The sequence below is a fragment of the Cydia pomonella genome, chromosome 7 (genome assembly GCF_033807575.1).
Source record: "Cydia pomonella isolate Wapato2018A chromosome 7, ilCydPomo1, whole genome shotgun sequence".
NCBI classification, from domain to species: Eukaryota; Metazoa; Arthropoda; class Insecta; order Lepidoptera; family Tortricidae; genus Cydia; species Cydia pomonella.
In genome coordinates, this window is record NC_084709.1 from 9,806,501 (window position 1) to 9,831,984 (window position 25,484).

At 36.6% G+C, this 25,484-nt stretch overlaps 1 protein-coding gene across 4 annotated transcripts in view; it reads left to right on the forward strand.

The window, feature by feature from the left end:
• LOC133519782 (netrin receptor UNC5C-like) overlaps nucleotides 1-25,484 on the forward strand; it is a 172,736-nt gene that overhangs the window by 83,886 nt on the left and 63,366 nt on the right. For 3 of the 4 annotated variants that reach the window (XM_061853872.1, XM_061853875.1, XM_061853874.1), the window contains one exon: nucleotides 15,645-15,727. In XM_061853872.1, coding sequence (XP_061709856.1) covers nucleotides 15,664-15,727 — 64 coding nt within the window. In that variant the 5' untranslated portion in view covers nucleotides 15,645-15,663. Of the gene's footprint in view, nucleotides 1-4,646; nucleotides 4,948-15,644; nucleotides 15,728-25,484 lie in introns of those variants that run through there. The other variant, XM_061853873.1, reaches the window with a different exon arrangement.

The following is a 25,484-nucleotide window of genomic DNA, read 5'->3' on the forward strand; positions in this document are numbered from 1 at the left end:
AGGATTACCTTTTTTGAAGTAATATTTTTAATTTTTTACCTTCCAAATATGTTCTCACTGCTGATGTGAAAAGTCTTGCGTACTACACGAGATCAAAGTTATATACATCGCTACGCTCGTGAATCTACGAGTATTATAGAATCTTTCGCTTGCACGGAACTCAAAATAAGCACTAAGAAATATCAAACTTTGCTCTCATGTTGTACAAATAAATATTATCTAATTATGATCGGTTTGCAATCACGATTATTATGGAATAAAAAAAATACAAATTAAAATAATAAAAACGATAAAATATACATGCAGTGACACAGGTATGAATATTTTAGGGACCAATCGACATATTCCCACAGTAAGCTCAATAAGGCTGGCTTTGTGTTGTGTCTAACTTTCATTAGTACCTAACAACTTTGAAAACAACCCTTTTATGCAAATAAGTGATTGTTATTAACAATGTGTTAAATAAAGTTTTCGTTTCCAGTGACCCTTATTTTTATATCTGTATTCTGTTTATGTTTTTGGGATTAGGTCAAAGCTTAGATCATAGAAATGATCATGTTCTTTTTATGATTTGAGGGTCCAAGCGGACCACAGGTTCCCATGAGCCGCGGCAAAAAGCCGACAGCGCTAGGAAGATGAAAATTCCATTTATGTTTTGGCCGCGTAACATCATAAGAGTTAAATAAGTACAATAGTGGATCTTGTTACAAGTTTTTTTCGAGTTTTAGCTCGCATGTTGACATGTTATCATCGGAATTCTTTAACGCATTTATTGCTAGCTTATCGCTAGGCGGGTTCTCTGTTCTTAGTCACTTTTCATTACATATGGTTTTTCCCATTTTTCGCCCGCAGCGCGTAGCTCGTGCTGGCATTGAATTTGTTAAGTGAAATATATTTTTAAAATTGTCAATTAGGTAATTAATAATTTTAAGAAAAAACCGACTTCAATGAGGGAGACCGGTGAAAGAACGATTATTGTTGATTTTTGATTTCATACAATTAAATTTAAACCTTGACGCATTTCAGATTTGCCCTATGGTTGACTGGTAAGATACTCGCAATAGGATATTCGACTGTATTTAAGATAAATTATTTCACACAATGCACGAAATAAAGCACTAGATAATTATTAAAAAAACGAAATAGGATAGAAATATAAAAATGTGCCTTGAAAACCTAACTGCTTGACAAACATGCAAAGAGAACAAATTGCCAAACGTGAACTATGCATCGTTGAAGAGTTCCATTCTGTTCATCATCAGCAGCTCCACTTCATCAAATGTCACTTCTACAAATGTAAATACTTGATTTGTTGATTAAAATACTAAGATCACTACATATATGCCTTTAACATTTGAGGAGTTCCCTCGATTCCTCATGGACCCCATCGTCAGAGCTCGAACTTGACAAAAATTTATCTTGAAAATCTAATTTGCTTAACAAACACAGCGAATAGGACAAATCGCCAAATGTTTACTATACATCATTGAAGAGTCCCATTTGGATCATCATCAGCAGTTCCACTTCATCGAATGTCACTTTTTGAAATGTAAGTGCTTGATTTATTAAAGAAAATACAAAAATAACTATATGTATGCCTTTCACATTTGAAGAGTTCCCTCGATTCCTTATGGATCCCATCATCAGAACTGAGTTTTGACAAAAACGGGACTAATCTGTATATAGGTATATAGATTCAAACAAAAAAATATTTTTTTAAATCGGTTCAGAAATGACGGAGTTATGGAGTAACAAACATTAAAAAAAAACATACACACCGAATTGATAACCTCCTTTGAAATCTTAAAGTCGGTTAAAAATACACGGTCGGCAATATAAAACGACAAATGTTCACTCAAATCCGTATAAAGCAAATTACGTTCCACGCCTTCAATTGGGCAATAACTTAGGTATTAAAAACTTGACTCTGTAGATATAACCAGTTCTTTAAGAAATTAATATTTCTGTCAAATCTATAAATTTTTCCACTGATCGTTTTTTCTGTTAACAACCTAGTAAAAAAGCGGCCAAGTGCGAGTCGGACTCGCCCATGAAGGGTTCCGTACCATTTATCATATCATTTTTGAAGACCTATCCATAGATACCCCACACGTATGGGTCTGATGAAAAATTTTTTTTTTTTTTTTTTTAATTTTATGACGCATTAAAAAAAAACTACTTACTAGATCTCGCTCAAACCAATTTTCGGTGGAAGTTTGCATGGAAATGTATATCATATATTTTTTTTAGATTTTTCATTCTGTTATTTTAGAAGTTACGGGGGGGGGGGGGGGGACACACATTTTTCCATTTTGGAAGTGTCTCTCGCGCAAACTATTCAGTTTAGAAAAAAATGATATTAGAAACCTCAATATCATTTTTAAAGACCTATCCATAGATACCCCACACGTATGGGTTTGAAGAAAAAAGATTTTTTGAGTTTCAGTTCTAAGTATGGGGAACCCCCAAAATTTTATTGTTTTTTTTTTCTATTTTTGTGTAAACATCTTAATGCGGTTCATAGAATACATCTACATACCAAGTTTGAACAGTATACCTCTTATAGTTTCGGAAAAAAGTGGCTGTGACATAATCGGACAGACAGACGGACATGACGAATCTATAAGGGTTCCGTTTTTTGCCATTTGGCTACGGAACCCTAAAATGGATGACTTATGGGCAGTATAGAAAAACACCCGTTACCTACATACTTATATCTCATATTATTTTTTGTCACCAAACTCAGAATTCTAATATACCTACATGACCTCCGACTAGGTAATCAACCTTTATGACAGAGTCAAAAATAAGTAAAAATTGAATTCAGCCATGAGATCCGCAAAAAACAAAATCTCAAAAGAAGGGCAAGTGTCAAACACTTTTTAAAAATGCATTAAGACAACAACGTAGTATTAACACCTGCTTAGCCCGTCACTCGTATACTTATGGGCTCCCCCACACGATATATCAAACTTTTTAAAGCACTTTACACATCTTATAGAGCTGCTTCAGTCTGACGCAAACTCCAAGGAAGAGTAATGAACGCGAGTCCATTACTCATTACAGCGCGTGACTTGCTTGTGTGGCGCAGCTTTTATTTTAGTGCACTACTGTTTGAAATGATTTATCTTTTGAAACTTTATTAGGAATCAATTGTAAGCATAATGTTAAGCATGCGTGCTGAAATGATTGTGAATATAATTGCAATCAGAATTTTCACAATTAAAGTGAAAAAAGTGAAATTTACACACATAACGACTGCTTTATGTTGTGGCATTCCTGTACTGAAGACATACGGCAAAATAGGATATATTTAATATTTTATGAATTTAATGTACCTTTTATTTGTCGCAAGCTGGGGACGAAATCGATAAGAGATAAGACGAAAAAGTTATTAAAAATTAAAACGACGGGAAGTAAAAGTGGCTGTGAAGTGGATATTAACTGTGTGAGTTCCATTACAACCATCTGGCATTCATCGAGTTTTAATAAATGTCTTCGAAACTTCATACACATTTTTTTACAGTTGTTCTTGTATACTTATTATTTTTATAGGCACATTATGACAATTAAAGTAGTAGCCAAATTTACATCACTTTTTATTGTATCTCTATGAATAGGCTGACTCCGATAAAAACGCTGATTGGAGTTCTATTCACTGAAAATATGTATAATAGCACCATTTTACAGTGATAATTATCACTAGCTAACTCAGTGAATGGAATCCCGATACGCGCCTATTGTCAAAATCTGTAACAAGACACCCTTTTAACGTTAAGTAGGTATCTTCGATGCATTATACAGATTGGAGCATTTCCCAAGAATACTTGAGAATCACAATAAGGTTATTTGTATGCTTGTTAACGGTACGCCTCCTAAACAGCTGTACTCGTATGGGGCAGATCAGGGTTTCACATAAAAACGTACCGTACGTAGTCCACCATAATGTTTCTCGTATTACCCCAGAGTGAGAGAAATCTTCAGCTCAGATAAACGATAAGGTAATAACAGAAGCTGATCCGATCTTTTGTGCTCTTTTGTTAAACGCGCAACACAATGCAGTTGTAAATTTTTGGGTTCTTAACTCCACAATTCCCGCCATTAATCTATGAGTCCGTTGGAAGTCGAGGCGGGTCGGCTTTTGTGTACCTGCCCTTGCAGCCCCTGACATGTGCGACGGGACAAAAACCCAGTCTTGTGCAATATTGTCCGCCCTGAGATCCCGAGATGATGTGGAAATAATACGGAAGAATATAAAACGCAATATTCCGCCCGCGGAACGAAGCTCGCATTTCATTTCATCCAATTTCAAACGTCTCAGACGAGATTTTAATCTAAAAATCTCTTTCCAAGTTAGTTCCATCAATCCGGCCTGTCTTTAACTTTATTGTGGTTATTTTTAAAGACGTCACCCGCAATCTTGGTTTCAGTTTTTTCTGGCACGTCGTTTTGGCCCTTGACATGCTTTAACACTTAACGTGCGCTTTTTCTGTGCTTCGTTCATGTAGCCATATGCGTCATTAAAATCTTCTATGACTCCAAAAAGATCAAAAGTTATCTCGGTCCGAAGTGGTTCTCCCTACGCCCCGGTGTCCTGTCTCCCCTCGCGCTCCGTTCCCTGTTCCCCTCTGGTTGGAGGCGGTTGCCGATTCAGTCGTGCCGCGACTTTGGTACGCGTCGGGCGTCGAGCTTATCAGCACGTTCCTGACGTAACCGCAAATTTGTGAAAATAGTTTTCGTTAGTGTCATTTGCATACGTGAAGTGAAAACTTGTTTTCAATTTCGTAGCCGTGCGATGTGGATGCGGTTCTAGTATTCGCGTATCATTTTACTGGACTGTATTTAGTGGAAGTGACAGATTAATTTGTTTTGATAATTGTGTTGTGGACTCTGGATTTTGACTCTATGTTTTGAGTGGACCTGGGTTTATTTTTACCAATCATTTTGGTATGTAATTACTTTCATCTTCGAAAATAATTTATTTAACTAAAGTTGTTATTTATATTATGTAGAGGACATACATAATATACCCAGGCAAAAAGCATATTTATTAATAATTTAGGAATAGTAATAGTAATAACCAAAGCTCACCCATTATTTTGAATTATCTATACTAGAGAATTAACATTATTTATTGAACAACTACTTAATAGTCTATTCACGGTAAATTCGATTTACGATAAACCTGGATTTTGTAACATTGTATTTAATATATAACTTTAGGTATATAATAACTTGTGACAAGGCTTCGTAGAGCAGTTATATTTTAATCCTATTTTGTTTGTATTCCTAAGTTACTAACCTAAGAGTAGTAAGAATATTTTCGGTATGTTCTTTAATGTGATTAGTTTTACGATTTCATTCAAGTGACAACACAGGTGCCGTTCATTCACAAAGCTCTATTTGCGTAAGTTAAGTAATGTTATTAGCTACATAGGTATTTACAATTGGATGTGCTGTAAAATGTCGGGTTTGTGATTCCTGTCGATTTCGCAGCTAATCTTGAACTAAACGATGCAGTAGGTATTTAATTTTTATTATCACCGATAAAGTGTACTTAAATATAAAATATTTAAAATTTGGTCCATCTTTCGTAACCTCCTCACAAATATATTGATTTTTGTATTTATTTATTCCATTTTGCCTGTGTAATTGATGTAAATTAAATCAAGTGTGATCGTGGCCAAACGCCTGCCTATCCTCCATAAAAGAATTGAAAATGATAAGAATTTTTAATTTAAGAATATTTTCTTACACTACTTTTACAAAATATTATTAAAATGTAAAACTCTAATCTTTTGACGATAAGAAATACTAGGGTGCAATTTTCAAAACGGGCCTTATACGGGTGGTACGAAGTGGGCCAGTCCAGTACATTAGAGGTACATTGGTGTAAAATCACGTTATGCGCAACCAATGCGAGCCAGTCATGCAAACTAACGCAAACAAAAAATCTACCAGAAAGTATTTTTAAAGTTTTTGTTTTAAGTATTTTTTTTCATATTTTTGGGCCCATGGTTCAAAAGTTAGAGAGGGGGGGGGGCCCATATTTTTTCCTTTCGGGCTGATAATTCACTTAATAAAAAAAATGGTTTGGTGACCCTTATTCATTTTAACATACATATCCAATAATACTCCACACCATTGTGTTAAAGCAAAAAAATATATAAAAAAATAAAAATATTTTGTGTGGGAGGTATGTTAAAAAAAATGTAGTTATTGTTTTACTATCGCCATATATGATTTATGTGCAGCTCTTCTAGCACTATCGATCACGGATCAAAGCCGCGGACGGATGCACAGACGGCCATGGCGAAACTATAAGGATTCCTAGTTGATCACGGAACCCTAAAAACGAAGTAATATATAAGTCAATGACAAAACTAACATTATTTATATACCTAGGTAATTGGGACTGAAGATTGTTTTCAGTTACTTAAATCGTAAAGAGAAAATAAACGGAGAAACGTAGTATTATACCAAAATAGCACCCATACAATGTTTTGTATATCCTTTTATGATAGCCAATATGAACCAAAACAAAAGTGTATGGGTGGTATATGTATACCTAACAGTGTAAAGATATTAATGAGCAAGTTGGTAGGTACCGTAAATGTCATGTCAACCTCCTATAGGTAGGTTAGGTAGGTAGTTAAGTACCGCTTTTATAAATGAGCAAATCTGCTTGTATTATATTGATCAGTCCTTTCAGTTATTTTTATCAGGATGCACATAAACTCGGTAAGGTATCTAAAGTTTTGGGTGTTCTTTCTTTGCTTGTAACCGCGATGCATTTCTCCCGATAAAAGAGATTTATGACTCGTTACAGCTGTCACTGTGCTATCATGGAGTCACGGAGTTATCATGTTTGGAGACAATACGTTCTGGCCGGGTTCTGTACTTGTAGGTACCTACCTACATTTATGGAACAATAAAATGTCTACACGGAACGTTTGTCTAATTTTATATTCCAATAGTTGTGTAATGACTCAAATTAATATTATGTATATATACGTATGTTTAAACTGTGCTCTGTCGTTAACTGATGTTTAATTCGAATTACCCGCTTATTTAGGTACCTAGATTATGGTTCGGACTAAATACGTCTGTTTGTTCGTTTTCTTTCAGCTATTGCTTAAAATAACGATCAGTTATACAAGACAGGATTATTTAATTTAAAATATAGGGTACCTGTTATAGTTATTGGCCCCTCCATAGTAATCGGCCACTCTTAACTATAAGATTTCTATTGCCATGTTTCGTTCTGTTTTGTTAAGAGTTGACAGTTACTATATAGGCGCCGATTACTATAGCTGTCACCCTATTTAATACAAAAGTAACGATAATGTAGTAAAACTGTAAAATATCCTTACCTATCTAAAAGAACCCATGCTCCAGCGTCGACAGTCTCGTATCGTACCTATATCCTATAGTATATCGTAGGACATACCTGCCCCATAAATAATATTAATAAATAAATTAGTAAATTCATTTATTTTAATCAACATAGGTTCATATCACATTATATTAGTACACGTATTAAAAAAAAACTAAATAAAACAAATCAATAAAGCTAAAAATAAAAAAAAGCAGTCGACACAACTGCATTTTTAAAATACTGGTAATACGGTTGTAGTAGTGGACAAACAAGTATTAGGTACAGTATTTAAATTTTTCGGTACTTAAATGATTTCAGGTAGGTAACATATTACATTATCGTTCAAACACAAAACAAGGAAAAACGACACTCAAACTATGAAAGGAACCCTTTTTATATTTAGCCTTAAAAAGTTTTACGACTGGCGCAATAGTCTAGGCGGCACCAATTGTTATGGCGGAGACAAAATCTGATAAAAACACAACGACACAAAACAGCCAAAATGCTATAAGCGCCATACTTAATTCTGGAGTCCCGAAACCTGCCGCAAACGATAAAGATGAACCGGGTGATCATAATGATGTAGATTATTCAGATTAACCTAAATGGTCGATTGCGACATTTTTCTTTTCTACCATCAACAATTACTGTTCCCTCCGAAATAGGTTAATGTCATCTCCTATTACAGTATTTTGTCACGTGTCGATGACTAGAGAGATAAGGATTCTAACCAATTTAACTTTTGTAACCTGTGTCTCTTTGACGTGAGATCGTAGATACGTTTTCTATCAAATTTAATTGGTATACCTCTTCCACATTATTTTACGTGTAAGTACCTTTTTATAGATCAAGCCATATTATTTTTAAAGTTTTTAAGTACGAGTTTCTTACGATCACTATCATTATTAGTTGTACATCAATCTGACCTTCAAATAAAATACTTATTACTTTCGATTCGTGAATAGACATAGACAACTCAAAGAATATCTTTGAAATCCTTTTCCAATATCGCCTTGAGCATAATGATCAATAATAATTCTTTCATTAGTTATTAGTGTTACACCTTTATTAAACAAACTACAAAAACCAACATGACCGGGCAAAAAAATAACTTACAAAGTTTCTTAATTAGTGTGCTATTATGTCCAATTTAGGATTTCTATGAGAAATGAAATGTCAGTTTGTCTGTTAAGCTTCTGCGCGTCATCGTCACGGTTGATGCGATATTGTTTTTTTGCGGTTCGACCTTTCCTTTTAGATCTGTTAGCATTTCTTGTATAGTTTTTTGTTAGCAAATCCCGCATTAAACATTTTTACTACACCGTTAATGATCGCACGGTAATTTGTTTAGCAAATAATAATTTTAATTAAACCTCCGTAATGTTTCCTATATGAATCTCCTTTTTACTATCACATATTTCCCGCGATATCGTCACGAACGCGCGAAAGACATAATTAGGAAAATTGGTCGATTTTTATATTGTTGTCGTTTTTTCATTTTTGACAGATTCTGATTAGGTAAATGAGGTGGACAGAGAGTTGCCTATTCTGTACAACATAAACAGATCAATTTCACCGTATGTCCTACTCGTACTGTATGTACTACGAAAATCTATGGAATTTTCGTAACTCAACAACGGCAATTAACATAAGTAAGTAGGTGTATATTTTTCGTCCCAAATTGCGATTTCGTGTTTATTCCATCCAGGATTAGAAGCTTTCCATACCTACGAAATGTGATTGAAATGTAACAAAAAAATAAAATCGACAAGTAAATAAAAAATCGGCCCAAATAGCAAAATACAAATTATTTTGTCATACATTGAAGAAAACTTATCAGGGTTAATACCTGAAAGGCTTGACAAGGTTACTTAAGTGCCCCGGCATGCTGTTGACATTAGTTAATAAGCTTGTTTCACATAAATTATTAAGCCCTAAAGTATTTAACACAATTCATTTATCGCTATAAATTTCCCAATGCCTGGCTTAATTACTTTAATAGTCGGCCAAGGTTATACCGAGCCCTAACCTATTAACTAGCAGATCGCTATAAGCCAGATAAAACGGTTTTCATGACATATACGACCTTAACTATAATTAGAATTCAGTGGAGAGCTTCATATTGTGCGTTACTGCCTTGAAAATAAAGCTTCTTTTAGGTTTTAATACGTGCGAATCACGCGCGGAAAAAGTTACAATAGCCCTTTGCTTGGCCAAGGTTTATATTAATCAATATGTGTATTATGTACATTGAATTGATATTACAGATTGCTTAAGAATCTAAGAAGATGAAGGGCTGACTGCAATTAAAATGCCATAATACTTAAAAAGAACAGTAAAATATAGTGTAAGTATAATTATATACATATAAGATTATTACTACGAGTACAATATGCCAAAACAAAATTTCGTTCCTTTACAGATCCAATCTAATTTGAACCGTTTGATAGGAAATGAGAATTTTCACTCTCCATAAATTAGAAAAGCAAACTAGTTGGCATACGATCAGTTATAACTGACGAAGCTGCAGAAAGCAGACTGCTGGACGAGGCGCATGCGTATTCGATTACAAGTCTTAAGATGTTACTGTCAACTGTCAAGGTGTGGCAGAATGCAAGATACGACGAGTTTACATTTATGTTTAATCTGCATAGGCTTATAGATATTACTTGAACTGATCGTTTTACTTACGGGTCTATGTTTTCTATCACTGACATGGGCTTAGGACTCTGTATATAGTTGATTACAATTTGATTTCCACTCAACTAAAAACTATGAGTTGACAGGGCTATAATTATCAACTTAATTATCTTTGATATGTTTAGACAGTAACCCAATCTCAACATTATTCATTCTGCTAACACCATAAAAATGATTACCATTACTGTTATGAACCCATTATGTTCCATTGTTGGGTAAAGGCATCCCCCCTCTTTTTTCCAATCTATAAAATGAATAAAATATATGATATAACCATTTATACTTACGTTATTAGTCACGAAACCCGAAAAATCGATCCCAATATGATTAATCTCAAATTACGTTAATCGCCAAACTTTAAGAACAAAATAAACACTGAAGTCTAACAGTAACAATGAAGTCAAACAGCAAATTCGATCGAAGAGAAAACAGTCGAGTTTGCAAAACGAATTACAGCTGTTTGTTTAACTATCATTACGTCATAAATTCAGTGTAAACGGGAAGTTGATGGAGTTATTTCATAATTAAGATTGCAAACAAGGGTCTTAATTCAATGTTTTGATATGTGATATATGTAATACTGAAAGTTTCTATAATGAGCCACCTAGAGATTGAGAAGGGAAACGTAACGTTAATCGTTTAAAAATATAACTCTTTATCTATTTTTGCACTTCTAAAAGTTTTCCAGTCTCCATGTTTTTTTATTTCGTGACACATTGAAAAACTAGGTTTAGGTTTTCCTTTTTTTTCAAAATTTTCAAAACAAAAAAATTCAGCGACGTGTCGACCTATAAACGTAGAATATTATGCTGAAGCGATCGAAATCAAAATTAAAGTGATTTGTTAAGATTTAGTTAGTAAAAACGGATTTCTCCCGAAATGGAATTTCATAGAAAAATTACCGTTATTTCGTTAGATTCGAAAAGCTATTCTTCTCTCGTAATAAGTAAGTAATGATTTTAAAGTTGTGAGACGTCTCAGCCGAGTCCAGCTGCAATCTAGATGCGTTGTATCAGGCGAAGACAAAAGCGGCTGGAATTTATCTGCTTGCTATCGCTTCGTCGTCGATCGTAAGTCTACGGGACGCCTTATTGTGCTTTACGGGACATTGGAAGAAGAGGGAGCAGCCCTAGTCAAATTTATAGTATCACATACACGATACCCGTATTTCCGATAAAAGTGCTGTTGAGCGTGAATGTTCTTTGATATAAATGTTACAAATTATTTATCGGTATATTGCGCAAGATTTAATCCAGAAATCACCATGATGATGGATGACGTGTTTTTTCTACAATGGGTATTATAATTAAGGAATATGCTTTTAAATGGGAACGATTATATACATCGCTGTACTGAATTATGGTTGAATGAACAATATGAGTAAGACCTTTTTTTTTCTTAACCAAAATCCTCATTTCAAGTGGAACTTAAAATGGGAACACCTAACTGAGTAAGGGGGTTAAAGTTTTTGTATGTTTTTCACTCAGTATTATCATGATCGATCATTTATCTCTCAGCATAATTTTAAATGTTTGTTGGCCTTTAAAATATTACGCTTGCCAACTCAACAGTGACTTATACAGTAAAAGAAAATTCAACATTTTTTTAAATGAACAATGTACATACTATTTTAAAACTCTAATTAAACATCGTAAGAACATTTTATCAACCTCTATACGTATAATGTGCCAAATTTCAGCGTATATCTCCCTTAAACTGTCTATCTATTAATCAATATATCTCCACTGCTTCTGTATGCCGTGGCTGGTTACTTACAGCCACGAAGCTTTGTTTTATCTGAGATAAGGCAGCTTCCGCTCTTATCGGGGCTCTTACAAAGCTCCGTTGTTTAATGATCACTCATGTTACATCGACGTAAGTGATTGCATCGCTTTAGCGAGCTTTTACACGTTATTTCTCGATAATTGGAAAATATGTTTTGAGAGATGGCTAGAAATCATTATTTTCAAATATAACGTTGATAATCGTGCCAATAAGATACTGGCTAAATAATATAACATATCGAGGGAGATACTAAAATAACAGGACAATACATAACACTCTTAAAGAATATGTCCGGTTAATTATACAGACATGTGATAATAGTATTTTATGCAACAGTTGTATAAGAAGGGTCAAAAAAGGCGAGTGGCGTGAATTACAATGTGAGCCGGAGCCGAAGGCGTAGGCGAACATTGTAAAGGAATACGCCACGAGAATTTTTTGACCTACTTATACAACGTTGCATACAATATTTTTCCTACGAGTCAACAAAAATAAATCTTAATTTAGGTAAACAAATTACAGCAAAAGTTTATAGCCAAGACGCGCGAGCATACCTTGTTACGCGCCCGGCCCGCCCCGGGCCGCGGCCGGCCGGTCGGCGACACCTCCTCGTAACTCATGAGGCCCTGGTACTTGCTACTTGCTAAATTAATTTTTTGGACAGTTTTTTTCTCAATTTTGTCCACCGTAGCCTACGGAGACTAACAAGCAACGCTAAGCGGTCTTCGTAGTCTATGGGTGTTGCTATATTACGGGTGTCACATGCGTGTTTCTGACTTATGAAGTAATTATTTTTACTATGCAACCAAATGAATATTTAGTTTAAAACTGTATTCGTTTTGGTTTTGTTAGGTTGGTAGCCATTAATCGCAGTAACATTATAGCTTATAAAAGCACAAGAGCTTTTATGAGGAATAGACAATATAGACTTTTCTTGAAATCTTTTATGTATGTTCTTATATTCGTGTTAATGAATGCATAAATGACAGATAACAGTAGAGGAGTAGGAAAAGTCTTTAAAGGCCTTAGACTGTCATTCACTTAAAACAGACGTAATGTTAATACCTATTTTGAAACTAACAACACCGTTTTGTTATTTCGTTGGTAATATAGAAAATAACAAATCTTGAAATGCGTTAAAAGATCCTAAACTAATTAACGTTTTCATAATTCCCACTAGAACTAATCCTACAAAGAGCCTTGAACAAACCCATTTCGAATGCATTAAAAAGCGTTTTAAACGACCGTCCTATTTTTATTTAGTTTTTGCCTCAAACCCATTTATAACCCGTACCCTAAAGACGTATTAGTTACGGTCCCATACCATACAAGCTCCATATGAAATGCCGTTAAAGACCCAACACCGTTTGACAAAAGAACAGACGAGACTACCTGTTAGAGATAACTTCGTAGTTTTCTCATACATTGCTGGTTTGAGTAATCGTAATATGAAAATCAATGTGAGCATTTAGTGATAGAAATCAAAGACGTTTTGGGTTTAGCTCATTGAAAGCTGATTATATCCGATGATTTTAAGAAGAGATCAAAATGTTTAATACAAGTCATAATAAGGAGTGGTTCAGAAAAAAAGTAGCAGCACATTATGTGGATTTTTCATTTTATTTAGTGATAATTTTTAAGTAGCGCATTTTTGTAGTAATCCGTACATAGGTACTATTCTATACAATTAAATACAATCGTATTTAAAATAAGAGGGCGAATTAAATTGTTCGCCTTTTATATTACATGTCTTTTTTTTTTTATACCACGACGGTGGCAAACAAGCATACGGCCCGCCTGATGGTAAGCAGTCACCGTAGCCTATGGACGCCTGCAACACCAGAGGCATTACATGCGCGTTGCCGACCCTTTAAAAACCTGTACACTCCTTTTTTGAAGAACCCCATACTGTAGCCCCTCGGGAAAACCTCGGCAGGAAGCTCATTCCACAGTCGAAGCGTTCGCGGGAGGAAATTCCTCTTAAACCGCACAGTACGCGACCATTTAGGTTCTAGGGTGTGAGGATGAACACCCTGCCGACGGCGAGCGGTGCGGTGATAGAAAGCGGCCGTTGGCATCATGTCAAACAATTCTTCAGAGCACAGCCCATTGTACAAGCGGTAAAACACACACAAGGAGGCAAAGTCTCTCCTTAGACTTAAAGGTTCAATACCGCTTGTGAGTTTGGGATCTTCGACGATTCGTACAGCGCGCCTTTGGACTGAGTCGAATGGTCCAAGCTGGCATGCAGGTGCTCCTGCCCAAAGGTGACAGCAATACTCCATATGGGGTCTGACTTTTTGAACAACGTCTTCTGAGAGAATTTATGAGGTGTTTCTCATAAACATCGTTTTTTCTTTAAGTTTGATAAGCTACCTAATACATTATTAAATTGTCTTATGTTCGATATTGCACTTTTTTTATTTGACTTCACTTTGAGGTTACATGGAATTTCCATTTTTGCGTATTTGCGATTTTTACAGAAATTTGTCTCCCATAGAAAAATCTGTCAGAGATTAGAATGGAGAGACTTCCTGACTACCGAAGATGAACTCCAGTTTATTTGTATAATTTACTCGTGAGATGATATTCCTAAAAGCATACAACTAGTTGTGAAAATTGAAATTCAAGTGTGGCATTGTAGAAAACGGCAGATGAAGATTATCAAATTGTGTTGTACAAAAAGTTACGAAGTACATTGCAATAACAATGAGAAAACTCAAATAATCTGATATTTCTCAATATAATATCATTTTTTTATATAGTATTTTATCTACAGATTACTGAAAAAAATAAACTGCTTCATAATAAGTAAAAAATAAATAAAATATACTAGATAATTCACTGCCACTTTTTTACTGAACCACTTCTTAGGTACAACTACTACAAAAATGATTATATACATAAATTTTAAATAACTTATAGAAATAATGTATTTAAAATGGTAAAAAAAAATGGAAACTGCAACTTTTTTTTTAACTTAACTATAACTAGAATTTAATCAGCTAAATTAATCTCAGCTAAGCATCACTTTCACTGCAAATTCTGTCCAGAGTTGGCTTCGTCTGATTCTAGCATAGTACCTGTAAAAAAAATTACCTCTATCACGCAGTGCCATAGTTTATACAGAACAGTAAAGGTGTTCAATATTTAAAAGCCAGTAACAAAAGAGTGGAGGCATTCGTGCGGGCATGCTATCTCTCCATTCATTCGAGAACCATTTCCGAACTGGCGAATTGGAATAAAAAAAATAAGGAAGACTGAGTAGTGGTGTGTAAACTGGTGATAAATTTTCTTTGGATTGACGTAAAGGAGGCAAAAAAACCATAAATATATTGCATTTTGCAAATCAGATCCTTAGGTAACTTAACAACACTGAAAATTATAAAGTCTACCTACATACATAAGTCGAACGCTTTGTTAGGCAGTTGCTCCTCGGTTTCTAGTAGAAGATGGTCATTGTCAATCATAAAAGTTCAAACCTTTTGCGAACATCTGTGTAAAACAGTAGACCAACATTTATTTGAATCGAATCTATCTACTTAATACCTACATAATATCGGCCAAATCGTGCAATGCGTCTCCGTTCTTCAATAATTCAAAAACGCTACTCTTGCTTTTTTAAGCTTATGAGGACATTCCGAAACTAATCTACACTTGCCTCAACAAAATCTAACGGCCACTTCTACACATTAAACACACAAATATCAAATATTGGTCGTCCAACCCTTGATCAAATATTGGTCAGCTTTCCCGTGCTCAAACAGCGTTATTGTTTTAGGTGATGCGCGCGCGGTGAGATGGCGTGGAGGGGGATACTCCTCGTGCTATGGGTGGTCGGCGTCGCGGCTGACGGGAAACATGGTAAGTTTTTTTCTTCTGTATACGAGTATTGCAACTCTATTAAGCAAAGCTGCATAAGCCGACAGTGAAAACATAGCGCGATTGGACCACCTAAAAAAGAAAAATCTTGAAACCGCTGGCATGCTTTGTGAAGTTCCGAAATGTTCGGTTTTCTGCTACATACTCGTTTCACCGTTTTCACTGTTAGTATTTCACGCGGCCAAAGTGGAATATTTCATTGAATCGACAACTCGGATATTGTTAAATATAGAATATATCAAGAGTAAAGCAAGTTAAGATAGAGTTAAACCAAGAAAATTCTGCATCGATTTTGATAGCACACGCAGTGCAAGTGTTATTTATACTTCATAATTTCATAGAAGTTTGAGATCTTGAACGCGCTGTATGCATTATAAAAAGAACACCCATCTAATATAAGTACTACTTACCTTTACGTATACGTTTTAAGAAGCAGTACGTCTTAACTACCAACTTCAATGTGCCAACCTTTAATTTAGGTCTGATTAATAACTGTTTATTATCAACCTATTACATAAGTGATAGGTATGTACATGAAAATTAGAAAGTTATAACTAATTAGTAATTTTATAATAATAATGCGTCTTGTCAAATTCACTCCTATTAAATTATACGAGTACTTTAATCATATTTCATATACAACGTGTATAATATTAGTAATTTCTTCTTAGTAAAAGTCTGGTATACTTGTTTTTCTGGTCGACTTATACCTGCGCTAGTTTAAATGCGTATGTGTTTTGAGTCTAAACGACCTAAAATGTAGTTAAATGTTAAAAATAACTTAAGTGGTCTTAAGCTCAACAAAAAAAGTTTTTAGAGCGTGCGAAAAAAAACCTTAAAGAATATAGACTTGGCACCTAATCTTGAATCAGATATCAACAAAAAGCTGTCGTCTGCTTTGAAACTGTTAGGGGGCCTCCTATAAAAAGGTTAAGTATGCATTGGGTAGGTAGCTCAGGTTCCGTCAGTGGATGACATGTTTGTTCCGTTATGTCACTCGTATGAAGTGGTCTTAAGAGTCATTAGAGATGCGCACAAGTTTGATTGCCTTCTTAATCGGTAGGTAATAATTAAATAAACGATAACTTTTCATTTTTCTCCGTTGGGCCATTAACAGAAAACATTTTTGGGGGTTTATGGAACGCGTTTTCTTATTGACATATAGCATTTAAGCAGCAAAAGTACTGAAAGTAATTAAGCCGGGTATCATACTAACAAATTAAGAGGCTTGGAGCGTACTTATTAAATATCCAGTACCTAGTCGATTTTAGACGGTTGTTTTGTGGAACCCTAACGACATTGGAAAGGGCGATACAAGCACGAGGCAAAAAACCTTTCGTCACGAAAAGGGCTTCAACACGACGCCATCGCAATCAGAACGTCGCGGTAAAAAATCTATTAACCTAACTGTTTAGTACGTGTACGGGCGAGGGAAATATACGGAGGTTTGTAAGTACAAAGGCACCTCTTTATCATTTATATAATGAGTTGTAATAGTACCTTTACGTTCACTCCGTATACGTGTTGGCCATTGCATGAAGCTTTCTTGAGAATTTTACAAAAACTCAGACTGTGATGTAAGCAAAGTATTGTTCTAAGTTGCTTCCGATTTTCAAGTATCTAATTATCGGAAAACATTATTAGGCGTGTCGCGAATACGACTATGCGTCGTATACGATTTGATTAGTACAGTTTTAAATATATACTGTATCCTGGAGGCCTAGCAAATACAACCATCATTGATAGAAAACGCTAATGTACTTACTCGTAAATGATATCTAAATGAATAAGTATTACTTATAGGACATTCTTACACAACAATGACAAAGTCCCACGGTAAGCTTAACAGACAGGTGTATTTACTCAACAACGATATATATATAACATACAAATACTTAAATATGTACATATAAAATATCCATGACTCAGAAACCAATATCTGTGTTCATCCCACAAATACATGCCCTTACCGGGATTCATACCCAGGACGATCGGCTTCATAGGCAGGGTCACTACCCACTATGCCAGAACGGAAATATTCACGGGACTTCGTGGAATTTGTCTGATCTGAATCTAATGACACATCAGCGATTGTCATCTTGGCTAGGCTCCTTTGTCTGTTTACAGAAAGCTCTTACTAGTAGTAGTAACATTCGTAAGTAATTACAATTATAAACATTAGATATTTTATCCTATATCGCTGGGCTTCGTTGCGGACACATTCCATCAGCACTTGTAAATTTTCTATTTTATGACATTATTAAGGCGGGGTAAGCGGTGGTGGCCGAGTGGATATGACGTCCGACTTTCAATCCGGAGGTCGTGGGTTCAAATCCTGGCTCGTACCAATGAGTTTTTCGGAACTTATGTACGAAATATCATTTGATATTTACCACTAGCTTTTCGGTGAAGGAAAACATCGTGAGGAAACCTGCATACATCTGCGAAGAAATTCAAAGGTGTATGTGAAGTCCCCAATCCGCATTGGGCTAGCGTGGGGACTATAGCCCGAGCCCTCTCGCGCATGAGAGGAGGCCTGTGCCCAGCAGTGGGACGTATATAGGCTGAATTATTATTAATTATTATGACATTGCGGAGATCGGTGATATTAAAAACTAATGGACTATATTTTTGAGCAAGAAGTGTAATGATGCACTACTTAAAATATGATAAGCATTCAGTGCACAAATTACCATTACATTTATTAAACATTTCGCACATTATTCTCATACTAACCGCAAAAAGAGGTGACATTATAAATTCATAATAAACAACGACGTCGTAAAGGGACTTTACCTTAACAAAAATGTCCTGCTGTTTATACATTACATTAACAAGGTGCAAAAAGCCCAGTTCTAAAATTACTGCCTTTGAGTTCCCGACAAATTCTCACCCCAGGAAAAACACAAAGACGGACTCGCCTACAAAAACACGTAACTCGATATAACAACGTTAACTTTGCAGTTGGAACACATCACAATAATCCTATATGGTGTTTTAACTGAACAGATCTCCAGAGTCTAATATTGACTGACCATCAAATGACACTTAGATCGTTTCACACATTACAGTCACATCAGAGAATTCTGGTTACTGACAACGACGAGTCTAAATTTCAAGAATGAATACCGTCGACTGCAGAATAGCTTTTGTAGGGCATATGAGTCCTTATGGAAGTCACGGACGGAATTTGCCCACCTGAATATTTAAGTTGGTGGTCGTACAAAGCATCGAGTGCCAGTCAAGAGGTTCCCAAACAAGATAATCCCTTTGTTGGGTTATAATGGCGTCTCGCGGGAGTCCTTTGCCATTATTTCTGTTTCATTCACGCGGGCAGCTGCCAAGTTTCCTATTTCTCCAATAGCAGTTCGATTTGTGCATTAGAAAAGGTTTGCACTTGTCTTTTTTTTAGTCGCGTAGTTGCTTAACGTCTATTAAATGTGTTCCGCTATTTCTGTTATGTTTATTGAATGACAAAACAACCAGATATCCGTGTTTAAGTTTCTTGAACTTAACTGTTTAAAAATCATAAGCAAAGAGATGTGTAAAGCGAGCTACAAAAGTGCATTCCTACCCACTTTATGAATGAAGTTCATTCTTGTAGTTTTGCATCTTGGTTTAGGTACTTATATTGACCGTTTTAACCGCAAATCCTGGTATCTGGTAGAAGATATTAAAACATCTCTAATTATGTACTAAAATAAAAGCTATGAAAAACTTTTTCATAAGCATATATTCTTGTAAGCGATGTAAATAATATTCAGTTAACACAGTGCCGGATTAACCATTAAGCAAAATAAGCACTTGCTTAGGGCACCACGTCTAGGGGGGCACCAAAATCGTAGGAAAAAAATGCGCAGGCTGCATCGCAGTCGTAGTACTTATGTACACGAAACTTTTTGTCGAGTTTGACGTGTGCAAGTACCCATCTAATAACGGGGTCGTAATAGAGTGAGGACACGTAAGCACATCTCCAACCCTTCGCGGAGGCCCTCAAAGCTCATAGCCAAAATATCTTACCGTCGGGCTTGTGGCCAACCGATTTTCTCGACGTAGATTACCGATTTTGTAGCGAATTTTGCTCTCTTGCACGCCAGATGTGTCGGCCTGACCGAGTTGCTGCAGAACCACGATCCTTTGCTGCAGAACCACGATCCTGCGACCTAATTGTCAAACTGTTATAAAGGGCCCCGCGAAGGCACAAAACCAAAAGCAACTAATTAAGTTTCGGTTTCCACTTAAGCCAAAGGCCGAGCAGTAGGAGAACCGTGATTACATAGGTTCGATTTCAAGCCACTCTATTGCAGTTCGGCGTTAGGTCTTATGCGACGCTAGGCCTTCTACTTTGTGCATACTGCCTTACTTTCACTTAACATGGATCCAAATCTAAGCTGTCCTCTCTCGAAGCTGGGCCTTCTGCCTTGTTCACACCTTGCCATCAGTTGTATTGTATGATAACCCACCGCGATCGGACGCTCTGGACGTTCAGCCATTCATACCTCGCCAGTGGTCAAATTCAAATGCTTTCTTCCAGCTCGACCTTTGGCCTCATCCATGCCTCATCCGTAAGCGCCGATCGAAAGCTCCGAGCGTTCAGCCTTACGAAAAGCTCAGCCTTAGACTTTGCCTTTAAAAACACTGATTTAGGCCAATCAAATTAGATCCAAAAATAGCGTTTTGAGGAATTAATTTCCAGCAAGCTGGAAAATGTTTTAATACTTTCATTTCATTCTAAATGCGTGTAATCCAAGTTTGCTCCATCCTAGGGGGTATGCATACATTTTGGGATCCTTAGGAGATATTATTTTCCTTTCGAAATCACTTGATTTTGAAGGACATACGACAGTTCGTGGATTAGACACTGCATGGTAAGAAGGCGTTTTTGGATTTTTTACATGATTTTACCAAAAATAAAAAATGTCGACCTTTTTATACAATTTAGACTAGGAATACATATTAGGGTACCTTCAATAAATCAATATGTTTTATTGCAAGAACATAATTAAATTACATTTCGGATCCTCAGATATCAGTTTCAATCATAATTAGAACAAATTTTTTTTCGATTTTCAAGCAAAAAAAACTGAAAAAGAGGAAACATTTATGCACACCTCCTGGAATGGAGCAAACTCGGATTACACGCATTTTTAGGACCAAATTCGAAAAAAATAATTTTATTGGCCTAATTGTGACACATTATTATTTAAGAAAACGGGACTTAGGTAATCGCGTTTGATTTAGTTCTAAAATTACCTCCAACGTCAAGATAATGATGTCGACTTTACCTAGTCTTCTCCGAGACCATGGGAAAACGCCGTTTTTGAAACGTCGGGTCAGTGGTAATTTTAAAACTTACCCTATTAAGTCCCGTTTTCGTTAACAATAATTTGCTATTTAAGACACTTGCGGCCATTGGTTCTTGTTCTGACAAGAACCAATGGCCAATGGCTAAGCTCCTACTGAAGCTCTGCCTTTGCTCTCGCATGAATGAGCTTCGCAGGAAAGCTCTAGAGGTTGCAAAACGCTGTGCGGAGTACGGCCTATGCCTTTTATGTCTTTTATGTCTCTGCTGCAGTACTGTCAATTTCCGTGATAAAATGATGTGTTGGATTGAAAATTCTATTCTCAGCAGTAATGCGGCAATAAACGTCACTCAATTTACCAAGAAAATTCAATGTAACCTTGATGAGGGGGCACCATGGTCTAGAAATGCTTAGGGCATCAAAATGTCTTAATCCGGCACTGAGTTAACAGTGCAATAAATGTAATGTCACAATATTATTGAGTTAGCTATCCTTTACGTTTAATAACATAGGTACAGTCGCCATCAGATATATGGTAGCGGCCAAGGTACTCAAATATTTCGGAGCAGCATTAAATTTCAATATATTAGTTACGATAGATAAGGTCTATAATATCGGACCATATAATTCGCCATAAATTTGGGAGCAGCGACTTTTCAATTAATTCGTGACATACAATAAGATAAAGATATCGTAACAAACAGATCGTCAATGGTATCTAAGCAGTCAAGGTGATCATAAAGATCGGAACATTTATAGAAAATGTACCTTAAGTTTGTGTAATACAACTTAAAGTAGTTAAGATTGGACCCATGAAAATAAGGTTTCAGACAGGCATTAATACTATGTTATCAATACTTTAAATTTAGAACGAAATTGTTTGTTGTGACATTCACCGAAAAGAGTGTGGACTTGTCATCGTGACAAAATACCTATGTTTCCGTCTTTTTCGAATTAGACAATTTTTTTTACAAAACTAAATGCCTACAAAATCGTTGTTTCGACGCAATGTCAAAATTGGCGGGCGTAGAATGAGTAGCTTAATTTCGTCAAATTATGTCAGATGTCAGATGCTTAATGGCGTAATTGATAGTCCCTTGACTATTAACCTTTTCCACGCCAAAGACGTATATATCGGCACCACAGGTCCAACGCCAAAGACCGATATATCGGTCACCCACCACAGAGCAAAATAGTCCTACATGCACACGCATAAAGTTTAACTTCATTTTTGACATTTAGATGTCGTGGCATCTGAGTGGTAGGTTTTGCGTTTGACATGGCGTCGAAAAAGTTAAAGCACAAAGTCATGGGTTCAGATCTGATGTAAGTAATGGTCTAAGAGCTGGCCACGTCAGATGTGACACAATAATGAGAGGTTTGTAATCAGTCCAGTTAGATTGCATAACCATCCTTATTGCTAGATCCGGGCATCTGGCAGCTTTTAATGGGTGGAGATCAGAGTGACAGACCAACAAAGTTTTTAAGTTGAAAAAAAGTAATGACGCAATAGGTAAAAACTGCTAAAGTTGTGTCATTTATAGAGAACAGGGCCTATATTTTAACATTAGAACAAAAAACATTGTGTATTATTGCGCAAACAAGAACAGTAGGCGAGTAACCAAAAATTACATTATACATCATTTGGCACTACTTCCGCCAATCGAAACCTTTAGATATTATATGTATAATCTAATTAATTACATAATTTTTCATAATATTGGATCAAAACCAGAACTCTAGAATTTATTTTCTTCAAGTTATTTGCTTTCTTTTACCTCCACCACTTTACAGCTGCCAGATGTCCGGATCTAGAAATAAGCATAGTATTGCAAACTAACTAGAGGGGTTTCGTTGCTCTCATTATTGTGTCATATCTGACGTGGCCAGCTCCCCGTCTAAGTTAAAATCCATAATTCCACGGACTGATTTGACAGCTCCTGGCATACAAAGCGATTGTCAAATGTATGAAAAGAGCTGTCAAATCAGTCCGCGGATTTATGAATTCTACCTTATAAGTAGTTTTGCTTTTTTTTGGATAAAAATAACATTATTATTTCCTTTATTCATTTTCGTTCTTAGGCTACGTTTTACATTATTATTATCGTGTATGTCTTTCCCGACCACGGAACAATGGTGTTCCGGACCTTTGGGAGGCGTATGCGGAGCCGAAGCCAACGCGCAGAGGCCCTTTTGACAATTTAATGAAAAGAGAGGGGTACACTAAGCGACAGCACCCGCCATGGTGTAAGGACTATTGAGAGTTAATGGAGTCTAAAATGTACTAGGCTATTGGGTGAATAGTATGGACTGATTACTGGGCTATTGGATGAAGAACCGGACGCCTGCCTAATAAAACGGTATCCAATTTTATTTCCGGCAGACGGTGACTCGCCCTCCGCAAGATGGGCCCCCATAAAAAGCGACATCAAAGATGGCTCAAGGGCAACACCGGTGCGGGAGCTGGGGGTAGAGAGGTGTCACTGGACTTTAAACATATAGCCAACTCGCAACGTAGGTTTCCACATCTACCCTCGAGAACAAAGCTCTAACGACCCCACTCTGGACAGCCGGCTAAGGCAAGCCAGAGGCAGGGGACCTGTCCCACCATCCGACAGGGCACCCCAGGGGCACTCAGGTACGTGGAGTCGCTACTCTCCAACAGCTCGCCACAAGCTGCCCTGCGTTGACTGATTGCGCTGGTGAAAACCAGTGGGCGATGGGGTCGTCACATCCCTACGCCTCTATTGTCAAGGCGATAAAGTGCTTGTTCGCATATTTTTGAGTACCCTGGCCGCTCCGATGTATCTGATGGCGACTGTACAGTCGCCATCAAATATATCGGAGCGGCGAAGGCACTCAAAATATCTGAACATGCACTTTATCGCCTTGAGAATAGCGTTGTTCAGATATTTGTGACCACCTTGGCCGCTCCGATATATCTGATGGCGACTGCACTTAAAATGATTAGTATAGGTATCTAATATCTATCACGTTTGAATTGTTGATCAAGTACTAGAACCTACTTGGTAATTATCTTTCACGTGCGAACTCTTTTAACTCGCGTAGTCCTACTTCAAACTGCGTTCGATATTTGATTTCTTCATGTTTTCTTGGTTTTCTATATTCTTGACGTTGACAACTTCCTGCAATTGTTATCCTCGTAATATTTTATCGAAAGTAGACTGCGAAAATTGTTATTTTAATCTTTAACAATTTTGCCCACGACCATGATACCCTATCGCGTAGATATTGAAATAAAAAAGAAAATTATACAATTGCGGAATGATGGTCTGCCTATAACAGACGTAGCTAATGAAGTTGGAGTTGCAGTAAGTATTGTTTACTATACATACTTACAGAATTTAAATGCAAAGGTTATTACGATAATGATTTAATAAATTAAAATTTTATTTCAGAGAAACACCGTGTATCGATGGCTGGAGAGATGGCAGCAAGAAGGAGCTTTGTCGAATCATGTATCTTTTGGACGTCCACGTTCTACGACACGGCGTCTAGACATGGATATTATAAATCAAGCTCGTGAAGAAAGATTCATAAATACCACCCAGTTTGCAAACCAATACCAAGTATCGAGCAGTACCATACGACGGCGTCTAAAAGAGGGTGGTTTACAAAATAGAGTGCCAGCAAGGAAACCGGCACTAACTGATAGACACAAAGAGGACAGGTTGCAATTTGCAGCTAGGTATTTGAATCATAATTTTAATAAAGTCATTTTATGGACGAAAAGGTGTTCTGTTCAGCAGATAATGGCAGAATGAGTTTATGGAGACCAGACAATACGCGTTATCTGGAGCAAAATGTAGTGCCTAACCGCCAGAGTGGGCGTATTACAATTGGATTTTGGGGCTGGATGTGTAAAGATGGCCCAGGGGAGCTGGTAGAAATTACAGGTCGTATGAATGCGGTGGATTACAAAGAAATACTTGAGGAGTCGTTTTTGCCTACTGCCCAAATATTTTACCCCAATGAGCATATAACATTCATGCAAGACAACAGCTCGGTGCATAATGCTCGCTTGGTTCAGGGATGGATTCATGACCACAGAGATGTGCTGACTCGCATAAAAATGCCTGCAAAGAGCCCCGATCTCAACCCCATAGAAAATCTATGGGGTAAAATGGTGCAAGAGTGGGACGGAAACCAGTGTCGCACCAAAGATGCTTTAAGACGCCACGCTCTTAACGTTTGGGAGTCTTTTAGAGGGCGAAACGTGTGTGAAAATCTGGTCGGCTCAATGCGAAGACGATTGCAAGCTGTATTAAACGCCGAGCCACCGGGAAGTTACACGAAGTACTAACGTTTTCACAGGCTGAAGAAAAGCAGTTTTATTTTGTTTACGGCTAGCGAAGCACGTATTAAAAGGTTATTTTAATGGTATAAGTAAATATTGTTCGTGTTTGATTCTTAAA